Genomic DNA, 13,796 nt, shown 5'->3' on the forward strand with positions numbered 1-13,796 from the left:
TACTCTAGTATGTGGATCCATACCATCTGTTACTCTGGACCTTTTAGCCAGGTGTCAAATTTATTGAATAGGCTGAATTAATTTGCGCTTTGCTCTAAACGTATGTGGGGAATTAATGAACCTGCTATGGTGTGATACAATATTTCTGATAAAATGCTGTAGCTTTGTTAAGTAGAACTGCTGCGGGGATTCCTGAAGCAAGGCTTTGAATCACAAACCTCTACATTTTGTATTTCGATATTCCAACTTTTTTATGGCAATTGCGCAAGTTAAAAGTTTGGCAAATGGCTTTTCTTTTGCGCAAAAATAAGACTAAATTTTCAACTGTTTCACTTCATGCCAACAATTCATAATGTATTTAAGTATTCTTCTGTTAATTCTAAATATCCTATACTAAGAGAAATTGATGCAAAAGTCCATCTTTCCCAGGCATTTTTATTCAGCTGGAGGGCCTGTTGTGAAATGTTAGGTCTTTAACGCTTAATAGAATGTAGCACATCTGAACAGTTGGCCTGATTTCATTCATTCACAGCAGTGAGACAATTATGCATTTATCAGCAATCTGAAAGGGAAAAAACTGCTTTTAATGAGAGTTTCAAATCTAAATTGCTTCCTAGAAATATTGCTCATTGTTGATGTTTTATAAATATGTTTCCCTCTGATTGGAAAGTGGGTATTGCTTAAACTCCATAAAGACGAGGTCCAGATTCAACTACCATGTTGAGTTGGCTGATCTCAAAGAAAGACTTACATTTATATGTCGCGTTTCACCAACCTCAGAACTCCTCAAAGTGCTTTGCAGCCATTGAAGTATTTTGAAATGTAGTTGCTGTTGTAATGTAGGAAATGTGGCAGCCAATTTGCGCACAGCAAGGTCCCACAACAGCAATGCTATAATGACTAGATAATCTGTTTTAATGGTGTTAGTTGAGGAACAAATATTGGCCTGGATTCTGGGGAGAACTCCCTTGCTCTTCTACGAAATAGTGCCCTGGGATCTTTTATGTCGACCTGAGGGTAGATAGGGCCTCAGTTTAATCTCTCATCCAAAGGATGGAACCTCTGTGCAGCACTCTCATTGAAGTGTCCTAGCCAGGAATGATAGATCCTCATTGGCTTATTGTCATTTCTGTGGTTAGCACTATTTTATTATAAGAGATGTTCCCATTTGGCATTTGGAAGCAAAACATTGCCAACTCCTGTGACTGTTTGGCAATAGGTACACACCACTGTTCAGCTTGTTTGGTATTTTGGTTAAGTTCCTCCAGAATATGAAAGTGTTTAATTTGTTTCTGAATTTACATTCAAACTCTTTATTCTGTTTGTGCAGCTCTAATTCTGATATTTGTAGAGATCCTCAGTATTCCCAGGAACCTGCAGAATCAACTACCATGTGAGTATGATATTTTGTCATTTCACAGATGGAGTTGCTTTTCGTTTTCAAGTTGTATTCCCTGACCTTCCTTTATTCATTATTCCCAACGCATTAGCATATGTTTAAACCCTGCCAGCTAACAATTCCTTACTAAAACTCTTAACTTTGTTCTTAACTAACTCTGCTTCTTGTGCTACATGGTGTCATTCTAAACCCGATGACAATGTAGCTTTATATAGCGTGTGTAACAGGAGGGCGAGGATGAGAAGTGTGGGAGCGCAAGGCCGCATTTCTGAAACGCTTTGCTTCGGTGTGGTCTGGAGCTATGGAAATTGTTCAAAGTTGGAAGGTTTAAGATTGGATTAAAACAGGATGATTGGATCAAAACAGATTGCTAGATGATATGGAGCCATTTAGCCATCGAAATGAGTAGCTGGTCATTTATCTGTATGTTAAGTATTTGTTACTATGCAAATAATCTGAGTTGTGTATAGTAATTCATGACATTGTCTGTATTTGAGTATACCCTTGTTACTATGCGAATAATAATCTGATGACATAGACTGTATGTTAAGTATGATCTGGTTTGTGTACAGTAGTTCAGAAAGCAGTTAGTCATGATTTCAGGACAATGCCATTTTGACTCTACATCATCTGCATGTTAATTGTCTAAATGTACTATACAAAGTTCAAAAGTTTTCTTGGTATAAAGATGAGAGTTTGACACAAGCATTAGACACTAGACACTGGACATTCGGAAGGTGTGTGCCTCACAATTAGCCATTGGGAATCGGAGCAAGCAGAAAGTTTGCTTGTGAAGTGTTTGTGCCTCAGTAGCCTTCATACTTGGTTTGTATAGTATGAATGTCTGTATAAAAGACCTGATCCTGCCATTTACTACAACTGAGTGTGTGCATAATTCGACATTTAAAGCAACGAAGCAAAAAGAGCAAGAAAGCTGTACAACAAAGACTCACAGTGCAGAGGTTAAAGATGAAGATCTTGAAGAAGAAATTATTGTGGAAAGTATATACCATGACTTTTGAAGAAGAGCTGGGAAGGGTGGAATAAGTTGACGAGCATGGACATAGAAAATGTGCCAGAAGAGAAAGGGAAGAGGTCAAGGTGGAACCTGGTTTTTGCAAGTCATGCCACTGCCACAAAGGGTAGGGAGGGAAATATTGTGCAATATATAGTTAATTGGGGAGTCTTTGATGAGTGGACACATCTCACCTCCGTGACCAGGCCCAGAATATTGATTCACTCATCCAAGATAAAGTTATGAATAGGGAGTGTATTAATTTCAAGGATGAACATTCTGGAGGGTGATACAGAGAGGGGCTGTGGCAGAAGAATGAGCGGGGAGGATTAACCCCAGGCCAATGAACAAGCCAGGACATTTGTCAGGAGAGGGGATGAGCTAGCTGAGATTGCTGCTGTGGGTGAGCCAGCAACAGATGTCATGGACAAATCGCAGAATGCCTAGGATGGAGCAGGGAGAAACTGGGCATGTCCAGGAACTCGAGCCTTTGGTGGTGGCAGCAGATTACAGTCGAGCAGGGTGGGAAACCAAGAAAGATGCATTGCAGAGGACAAGGAAGGAATGACTGATGAGTGGAAGTATGGCTGGCAGAATCTGGAGGGAGAAGAAGGTTACAGGTTCGATCCCCAGTGTGTGCTGTTTGCTGAGTTCAGCAATACAGCTGTTAAAATTAATTCCAGTACTTCTGTGTTAAAATGGGGTTCCCAATTGTGATACTGATAAAAAGTGCATGACATACAAAGCAACTGCTCTGCGGTGATGCCCTGCATAATTGAATAGCCCACCAACGCTCAATGCCTGGGCTGACACTTGAGCGAGTTGCTGGAGGGTTGGAATTGCCTGTGGAGTCGGTGGATAGCAGGAACCGGTGGATCTGGAAGGGGGCAGAAGAATGGAAGGAAATAAATGTTATCACTTCTTTCTTTTAATATGAAGTGGATGGTGTCTGGCATTGAACAGATGGCAGGAATAGCTCAGCATAAATCCAACCTGTGACATCAATGAAACAACGACGAGGGCTGATTTCCTCTGGCGGTCCATTGTTTAATGCAGTCATAAGAAACTCCTTCGTCCACTATTTTAACACAATCATTAGGGTTAAGGAATTTTATACAAAGGCATTAAACCCCATATTTGGTAATACCATTTTCCATACCCTCTGTTATTTTAGTCCCTTATTTTGAGTGTTTAGTGGTGTCTTGTGGATAGTTTTGTGTAGTGGATACATGGCTAACAGGAACTGGAAAACAGCAAGATGAGTGATGAGAAGAACTCTCTTTCCTCTGCAGAGCAGTATTTATGTGAAATTGTATCCACTTGGAGGTGGGTGTCTCACTCAGAACGTTGAGTGGGTTGGATGTTTTGTGGAGGGAGTGACTCAGTTGGGCCGAGCAGTCCTTTCCCATTCCAAACATATCATTCACAGCTTAATATAAATATGGAAACTTCGCAACCATGTTGCTGTTTTCCTTTTTTAAAAGAAAACGCGGTCTGCTTCTTGATTAATTGTATTTAAAACTCAGTACTTTATACTGAGACAGCACTGTGCATCTTCCAACAATGGTCTAGTATGAAGTGAGGTTGCAGGATTGACCTTGTGCTGGGCAAACATTGAGCGGTTTTGATGTGCGCACTGAAGGTGCCTGTGGTATCTGGGAGTCCTGCCACCAGCCGCACCACCTGGAAATCATAAACCTGGAATACAGTTTGGTGTTAGTGATGAGTTCAGGATGGAGTGCTGTTAGGGACGGAGTTCCAGGATTTTGGCCCAGCGACGATAAAGGAATGCAATATATTTCCAAGTCAGAATGGTGCGTGACTTGCAGGGGAACTTGGAGGTGATGGTGTTCCCATGTGCCTGTTGCCCTCGCCCTTCTAGGTGGTAGAGGTCGCGGGTTTGGGAGGTGTTGTTGAAGAAGCCTTGGCGAGTTGCTGCAGAGCATCTTGTAGCTGGTACATACTGCAGGCACAATGCTCCGGTGGTGCAGGGAGTGAATGTTTAACGTGGTGAATGCGGTGCCAATCAAGCGGGCTGCTTTTTCCTGGATGGTGTTGAGCTTCTTGAGTGTTGTTGGAGCTACACTCATCCAGGCAAGTGGAGAGTATTCCATCACACTCCTGACTTGTATTTTGTAGATGGTGAAAAAGTTTTGGGGAGTCAGGAGGTGAGACACTCACTGCAGAATACCCAGTCCCTGACCTGCTCTTGTAGCCACAGTATCCATGTGGCTGCTCCAGTTAAGTTTCTGGTCAATGGTGACCCCCCAGGATGTTGATAGTGAGGGATTCAGCAATGGTAATGTCATTGAATGTCAAGGGGCTGTGGTTAGACTTTCGCTTGTTGGAAATAGTTATTGCCTGGCAAGTGTGTGGCGCGAATGTTACTTGTCACTTATTAGCCCAAACTTGAATGTCGTCGAGGTCTTCCTACATTTGGGCATGGACTGCTTCCATTATCTGACGAATTGAGAATGGCACTGAACACTGTGCAATCATCAGCAAACAGCCAGACTTCCAACCTTATGATGGAGGGAAGGTCATTGATGAAGTAGCTGAAGCTGGTTGGGCCTAGGTGCGCTTTTGCAGTGTCTGAAGCTGGTGCCTCGGTCGATGTCATGTGGGCAGTCCGGTTTTATTATTGTAATAGTTTTTTTTGTAGTGGATTAGTAAAAACTGAGTGGCTTGGTAGGCCATTTAAGAGGGCAGTTAAGAGTCAACCACATTGTTGTGAGTCTGGAGTTATATGTAGGTTAGACCAGGTAAGGACACCAGATTTCATAAGAAATAGGAGCAGGAGTAGGCTATTTGGCCCCTCGAGCCTGCTCCGCCTTATAATAAGATCATGGGTGATCTGATCTTGGGCTCAGCTCCACTTCCCTGCCCGCTCGCCATAACCCTTCACTCCCTTATCATTCAAAAATCTGTCTATCTCCACCTCAAATACATTCAATGACCCAACCTCCACAGATTTATAACCCTCTGAGAGAAGAAATTCCTCCTCATCTTAGTTTTAAATGGGGGGCCCCTTATTCTGAAACTATGCCCTCTAGTTTTAGATTCCCCCATGAATAGAAACATCTTCTCTGCATCTACCTTGTTATATCTTATATGTTTCCATAAGATCACCTCTCATTCTTCTAAACTCCAATGAGTATAGGCTCGACCTTCATAAGTCAATCCCTTCATCTCAGGAATCAACCCAATGAAGCTTCTCTGAACTGCCTCCAATGCAAATATATCCCTCCTCAAATAAGGACACCAAAACTGTACGCAGAGCACAGTTGTAGCAGGACTTCCCTGCATCCCCCTGGCAATAAAGGCCAACATTCCATTTGCCTTCCTGATTACTTGCTGTAACTGCATACTAACTTTTTGTATTTCATGCACAAGGACCCCAGGTCCCTCTTTACCGCAGCATTTTGTAATCTCTCTCCATTTAAATAATAATTTACTTTTTTATTTTTCCTGCCAAAGTGGATAACCTCACATTTTCCCACTGTATACTCCATCTGACAAATGTTTGCCCACTCACTAGCCTGTCAATATCCCTTTGCAGATTCTTTGTGTCCTCTTCACAACTTGTTTTCCCACCCATCTTTGTATCAGCAAACTTGGCTATATTACACTCGTCATCCAAGTCATTGATATAGATTGTAAATAGTTGAGGCCCCAGCACCGATCCCTGTGGCACCCCACTGGTTATCATTTGCCAACCGGAAAATGACCCATTTATCTCAACTCTCTGTTTTCTGTTCATTAGCCAATCCTCTATCCGTGCTAATATATCACCCCCAACCCCGTGAACTTTTATCTTGTGTGGTAAAATCTTTTATGTAGCACCTTATCGAATGCCTTCTGGAAACCAAATACATCACATCCACTGATTCCCCCTTATATTTCCTGTTCTAAAGGACATTAGCGAACCAGATGGTTTTTTACGACAATGGTCACCATTACTGATTCTAGCTTTTTATTTCAGATTTATTTAATTAACTGAATTTAAATTCCCCAGCTACCATGGTGGGATTTGAACCCACGTCTCCGGCTCATTAGTCGTGTAACATAACCACAATGCTACTGTACCCCCAGTTTGGTGTATAAATCACCAGCTTCATACTAAGTTTTAAATTGTATTCAGTGCACTTAACAATGAATGGTCGCTCTCAAAATTTGAGATGTTTCCAGAACATTAAACTGGGCTTGAAAAAAATAAATCTCGACAGTTATTAATAATAAATTGCATTTCACAGACCGCTGCACTACGTGTCTAATGGTGATAAAACTCTCTCATCCATTAATATTGCAGTATTTAATTCAATTTTTTAATGAGCAACAAGCCAAAGTCAAGATAAACCCACAGCCTCAAAATGAATGGCAGGAAGGAAAGCGAAGGGATGGGGGTGAGGGAGCTGCCGCAGTGTTTATATTTGTCTGCCTCCTTTAATTTATATTCTTTTCCAGTTGTCTGCATATTGTTTTAAAGGCAAGAAATGCAGCAGATGTCATATTTGTAATATACAGGGTATTAACAGATACAAGATTCTCGCTCTCTCTCCCACAGACTACATTCTTCTCCCCCACTGAGTTATGATTCCACAGGTGCCCTTATTGGGCATAGGTTCTTTCTTGAAGAGTCACTAGAAAACAATGAGGAGGACGTACTCTTGGTTGATATTTTTTTCCCCCTCGCTACCTGGGAGGCAGAGGCCAAATTGTATCATTCCTACAATTACCCAGGTTCGATCAGACTGATAACAGAGAATTACATAGAGTGTACAGCACAGAAACAGGCTATTTGGCCCAGCTGATCCGTGCCAGTGTTTATTCTCCACACCCTACTTCTTCTAATTCCATCAATATATCCTTCTATTTCTTTCTCCCTCATCTGTTTATCCAGTTTCCCCTTAAATGCATCTATGCTATACGCCTCAATACCCCTTGTGATCCACATTTTAACCACTAGGACCTTCCTGGTGTCTATAGCTTAGTTACACACTGCCTTTACCAGCTAAACAATTAAGAGATTCTGTGCACAATTTAATCATTTGGGTGTCTCCAGTGGTTTTCCTGAAGTTGTCATGGATTAAGCAGAATATTCAGTTTATTTTTCCAATCATCGTATTCATTATTAATAGCTATTTTGAATTGATTTAATATGATTTATGACTAGTTGTCTGTCGAAAGGTCGAGTGCAGGGAAGAGAATTAAATATATGTGTTACTGACTATATTAAGTGTCTCACTTCATTGGTTCTGTGGTGTTTATTATCGTCAGCATTTCAAAACATTCCTTATTTTATTTATGTGTCTGTTATTTTGTTTTATGTTCCTTGATAATTTAATTTCACAGTTCCTCTTCGCCTTCATAATTGTTCTTGACTTCGCCCCTAATCTCTTTGTATTCTCCCTTGTCGTTGCCCCTGCTATCCGTGTACTTGGTCTATGCCACTTTCCTTACCCTCAATTTTTTCCTTATGTCTTTATACTATTGTTGCAACAGTCCTTTGCAGTTTAGATGTAAAATTATCAACTTGAGTCCATCCTCATTCTGCAATATCCACATAGCACAGGAGTGAGCCCAGTATGTTGATGGGGAAAATAACTGAATGGAAGCCCCTTTTTTCTCTCCGTGCGTCCCTCCTCCTCCTTCGAAATGGTTACTGTTGCTAGGAATTTGGCTACCATTTGCCGGTAGTTCTCCAGTACCTCACCTAAGTTGTCATCCTTCATTCAGACACCTTGTTACATCAACAATCATCATCATCATAGGCAGTCCCTCAAAAAGAGGATGACTTGCTTCCATGCCAAAAAAAAGTATGAGTTCACAGGAGTTTTCAAATGAAGAACCCAAACTACATCCTCAAGGGTGGAAGATGCCTGTGCGTGGATTTTTGCACACCAGCCACCACAAGGGCTTGACAGAGCTAGGTCTTGGTCCAGTGGCAAAGGTTACCCAAGACAACTGGAGACCTGCTCTGCTGCATGGATCTAGTGCGCACACACATATCGCAGTGTGGGCTGGCCCGTGCTGCCCCTGGGCCCCTGGCCCCAAACTCACACCTCCCCTGGGCCCCGATCACATCCCTCCACAGTCTCTCACAGCTCCTTCGCCCCGATCTCGCCGCTCCTGCTGCATCTGCCCACGCTCCAATCACCGACCTGGACCTTGTTGACGTCACTCTTTGCTGCCGTTGCCCTCCTGCACCAGCTCGCACTGTACCTTGCAGTGGCATGCCTCCATGCTGTCCAGGGGCCGCACGCCGCTCCTTTTATGGCCCTGACCTGCCATTGATGGTCTCTCACAGGTCGAGGTCTCCATGCAACAACAATAACTTGAATTTACATAGCGCCTTTAACATAGTGAAATGTCCCAAGGCGCTTCACAGGAGTATAATGCCATAAAAATTTGACACCGAGCCGCACCTGGAATATTGTGTTCAGTTTTGGTCTCCTAATCTGAGGAAGGACGTTCTTGCTATTGAGGGAGTGCAGCGAAGGTTCACCAGACTGATTCCCGGGATGGAGGACTGACATATGAGGAGAGACTGGATCGACTGGGCCTGTATTCACTGGAGTTTAGAAGAATGAGAGGGGATCTCATAGAAACACATAAAATTCTGACTGGACAGGTTAGATGCAGGAAGAATGTTCCCGATGTTGGGGAAGTCCAGAACCAGGGGTCACAGTCTAAGGATAAGGGGTAAGTCATTTAGGACCAAGATGAGGAGAAATCTCTTCACTCAGAGAATTGTGAACCTGTGGAATTCTCTACCGCAGAGAGTTGTTGATGCCAGTTCATTAGATATATTCAAGAGGGAGTTAGATATGACCCTTATGGCTAAAGGAATCAAGGGGTATGGAGAGAAAGCAGGAAAGGGGTACTGAGGTGAATGATCAGCCATGATCTTATTGAATGGTGGTGCAGGCTCGAAGGGCCAAATGGCCTACTCCTGCACCTATTTTCTGTGTTTCTATAAGTAGAAGTTAGCGCAGGTTGGTCAAAGAGGTATGTCTTAAAGGAGGAATGAGAGGCAGAGAGGTTTAGGCAGGAGGTTCCAGAGCTTGGGGCCGAGGCAATAGAAGGGCCACCAGTGGTTGAGCGATTATAATCAGGGATGCTCGGAGGGCACAATGAGAGGAGCACAGGCATCTCGGGGGTGGAGTGCGGAGGGATTGTGGGGCTGAAGGAGATTATAGAGATAGGGAGGGGCGAGGCCATGGAGAGATTTGAAAATAAGATTGAGAATTTTGAAATCGAGGTGTTGCTTAACCAAAAGCCAATGTAGGTCAGCAAGCACAAAGGTGATAGGTGAGCGGGAATTGGTGCGAGTTAGGACATGGGCAGCCGAGTTTTGGTTCACCTCTAGTTTACGTAGGGTAGAATGTGGGAGACCAGCCAGGAGTGCGTTGGAATAGTCAAGTCTAGAGGTAACAAAGGCATGGATGAGGGTTTCAGCAGCGAATGAGCTGAGGCAAGGGAGGAGACGGGCAATGTTACGGAGGTGGAAATAGGCAGTTTTAGTTATGCTGCGGATATGTGGCCGGAAACTCATTTCGGGGTCAAATCTGACACCACGGTTCAGCCTCGGATAGGAGTTGGGGAGAGGGATGGAGTCAGTGGTTAGGGAATGGACTTTGCGGCGGGGACCGAAAACAATGGCTTCGGTCTTCCCAATATTCAATTGGAGAAAATTCCTGCTGAACTGGATGTCGGACAAGCAATCTGACATTAAAGCTTCTATAAAAATGCAAGTTGTTGAAGTCTGAGTGTTTGCGGACTATCTCACTACGGAGAAAATCGGAGCCAAGTCCAAACCGGGCCTTAACGAACACCATCCATGTGTATTTTCAAGCAGGTGTTACTGGATAATGCTGCAGTGTGTGAATCCATCCCAATTCTCAGTGGACTCAGGGTATTGGGATGTAACCAAAGTGTTCAGATGGTTTATATATCCAGTATTTACTAGTCAATATCCTGATTGTGGAATTCATTTTATTCCTTTATAAATTACCGGAATCCCAAGGTGAAATGCCAGTTCAGGATATCCATTCTGTATTAGATTGTTGCAGTGTTTCAATGTAGCTTCAGGTTTACTTATTGCTGAAGCAGGTATTAATGTGCCGAGGTTTTGCAGTAATGTCCCATACCAAGGGGTTACTTATTATGGCGTAACCACTAAGTTTTAAAATATTAACAAAAGTAGTTTATTACACTGATCAGTACGTGATAGTTATTTTTTGCTCCCTCCATTTCCTGCTAGTTTACTCCTCTCCCCTGACAGCATTGGTTGCTTGCATGCATATGGTTCCATGTAGTTACTGTGATACATTGGGCCCAAGTTTCCACATGATTCGCGCCTGATTTTTAGGAGCAACTGGTGGAGAACGGACTATTTTAGAAATCGCAATTCTCCACATTTTTTTTTCTGCAGTTCTAGTCAGGTAGAACAGTTCTAGTTTAGAACAGAATTTTTTCTTCAAAAGGGGGCGTGTCCGGCCACTAATGCCTGATTTGAAAGTTTCCACAGTGAAAATGTACTCCAAACTAAAATGGAGCCAGTGAAGATTTTTGTAGAACTGAAAAAACCTGTTCTACATATTAAAAAATCAGGCGCAGGTTACAAATTAGGCGTCCAGAACGAGGTAGTGGGGGGGAAGGGAACTCATTAAATTCTACAATCAATCCTTATTTATACTTCTACAAATATTATACAAATAAATCCAACCTGAATAAACATTTATAAGCCACGAAAAGATTAAATAAACCATCTTCCTACCTGTGTGAAAGTGCTTCAGCCAGGGAGAATTCTGCAGCCGTTCGTGCCGCTGAGCGGGGGGGGGGGGGGGGGGAGGGGGAGGGGGTGAGGGAGAGAGAGGGGAGGGAGAGAGAGAGAGGGGAGGGAGAGGGGGAGGGGGGGGGGAGAGAGGGAGGAAGGGAGAGAGGGGGGGTGGCGTCGGGTCGGGGAACAGGAGCCCGGGTCGGGTCAGTCGGGGGGGGATCGGGTCTCGGGTCGGTGAGGGGGGGGGGAGCGGGTGTCGGGTCGGTGAGGGGGGGGGGAGCGGGTGTCGGGGCGGGGGGGAGCGGGTGTCGGGTGTTAAGGCGGGGGGGGGGGGAGCGGGTCTCGGGTCGTCGGGGGGGGGGGTGTCGGGTCTGGTCGGCGGGGGGGGGGGAGTGGGTGTCGGGTGTCGGGGCGGGGGGGGGAGCGGGTCTCGGTGGGGGGGGGGGGGGCGGGTCTGGTCGGCGGGGGGGGGGAGCGAGTGTCGGGTCTGGTCAGGCGGGGAGCAGGAGCTGGCCGTGGGAGGAGCCCCAGTGAGGCCATTGGGCCAGGGCTAGGGGCTGCGTGCTTCGGGCCCCTCCCACACAGTTCGGCGCCTGGAGCTACTGCACTTGCGTGCCGACTGTAGCGCGCATGTGCAGAGGTCCCGGCACTGTTTTCAGCGCCGGGACCTGGCTCCGCCCCCCCACAGCTCGTGCTGACTGCGCCAAGAGCCAGAGGACCTGTAAGTAGGTGCAGACTACCGAGGATTTTTTTAGGCGCCGTTTTAGGCGCGAAAAACGGGCGCCCAGCTCGGAGGGGCGCCCGTTTTTTTTCTTGTGGAAACTTGGGCCCGTAGTCTCAGTGCCCTTTCTTCTTGTGTAAACCCTGATACTGTTGGCAAGTACTTGGCTGAAGATATAAGAGCTGAGCCCAGGCCGAATGTCATCCGGCAACCACGCATGTACACTTGAGACACTGGAAAGCGATTGAGAGTTGATAAGCTGGTCGATTTTTTAAATAAAGAATAATAATTTGGCCCTATTTCAGATGCCACAATACCTGATTGCTGATAGAATCCATTGCTGGGATTGTATCACCCATTAAGTAATAAGTACTGAATCACCAGCATTGTTTTTGCAAATGTTGGAAATGCCACATATTTTACACGCAGCAAAGGAAATTCTTGGCATTAGGGATATACGAGTCCAAAGAATTGGATAGATGCTGCCACTTTGAAAACTGGAATCAATTGGCTTGTTTTACAATGCTCTCACTACCTTGTGTGAAGTTGCACTTACACGTATATTTACAACACCAAAACTAGCCATTTGACCCAGTCAGTCCGTGTTGTGTTTATCCGCCACATGAGCAGTAATTGAAACCCATGTGCCTGCTCTGTTCCCAGATCCTCTTTTTCCTCCTTTCCTTCAGCCACCTATCGTGCCATTTCTTAATGTTGACATGGCCTCTGTTTCGGGCACTAAATCTGGTGGTGCATTCCAAATCACACAAACCTCTGCCTAAATAGGAAAAAGGTTTCTTCTACTCTGTCCTAAATCTCTTACATTTCATCTTGTGTCTCCTTGTTCTAGTTACCTCAGTCTCAAGCCTGCTCCGCCGCCATTCAATAAGATCATGACTGATCTACCTAGCTCCACTTTCCCTTCCGATCCCCATATCCCTTGATTGCCCTAGATTCCTGTATGGCCAACTCCTGCATCTAATTCTTATCAAAAGTTAGGACAGAGTGGTTTGAAACAGTTTGTTTCCAGTCACTGAGGTAACTAGAAGACATAAGGAGACATAAGATGAAATGTAAGAGATTTAGGACTGAGCAGAAGAAACTTTTTTCTTTTTTAGACAGAGGTTTGTGAGATTTGGAAAGCACCACCAGAATTAGTGCCTGAAGCAGAGGCCATGTCAACATTAAGTATAGGCACATTAGGTGGTTGAAGAAATGGGGCAAAAAGGGGATATGGAAACAGAACAAGCACATGGGTATCCATCTCAGCCTTGGATATACTCATCATTTGAAATAGTTCGATCGAACAAAACCAATCCCAATTTTATTAATAGCTCTATCTTGGAGAAACTGTTGAAGAAACAATTTTTTACATTTTAAAATGGCAATTCTGTGTGTGTGCTTTTGATCTAGGAGAACTGTCAAAAAAATGTCTACACTAGGTATTCTCTCCAGTTCCGTTCCACCAGTCAGTCCCTTAAGTGTGCCTCAGCTTCCCTATGCTTTGGAAAGCACCATTACTGCCCAATATCTAGTTGAAGGTTGGTGTCATTTGGGAATTGTAACAATAGACCACTCATTGGGCTCAATTTTCCCCGCTCATTTGCGCCACTTTTTTGGCGTATTTATTTTTTTCCAAGTTTCCCCCTGCGATCTGTGCCGGCGTAACTGACTTAGTTACGATTTTTCTAGGCCAGTTTTTTTTTACCGCATGTTCTCTCATGTTTGCGCCGGTTTTTATAATTTTTCGCAGTTTGGCCAACATTTTTTCCTCCTAGGTCGGTTTATCTGGCCACTTCCGAGAAACCTTCTGGCCACTTAAGAAACCAGCACACATTGAGAAATCGATGCTGAAAGACGCCATTGTTTTTAAATTGAA

General features: G+C 44.3%; 1 protein-coding gene across 1 annotated transcript in view; it reads left to right on the forward strand.

The window, feature by feature from the left end:
* The window catches only part of rad18 (RAD18 E3 ubiquitin protein ligase), a 489,896-nt gene that overhangs the window by 449,338 nt on the left and 26,762 nt on the right, over positions 1–13,796 (forward strand). The window contains exon 12 of the mRNA XM_070895750.1: positions 1,331–1,393. Coding sequence (XP_070751851.1) covers positions 1,331–1,393 — 63 coding nt within the window. The remainder of the gene's footprint in view (positions 1–1,330; positions 1,394–13,796) is intronic.

The sequence above is a fragment of the Pristiophorus japonicus genome, chromosome 12, assembly GCF_044704955.1.
Source record: "Pristiophorus japonicus isolate sPriJap1 chromosome 12, sPriJap1.hap1, whole genome shotgun sequence".
Classification (NCBI taxonomy): Eukaryota; Metazoa; Chordata; class Chondrichthyes; family Pristiophoridae; genus Pristiophorus; species Pristiophorus japonicus.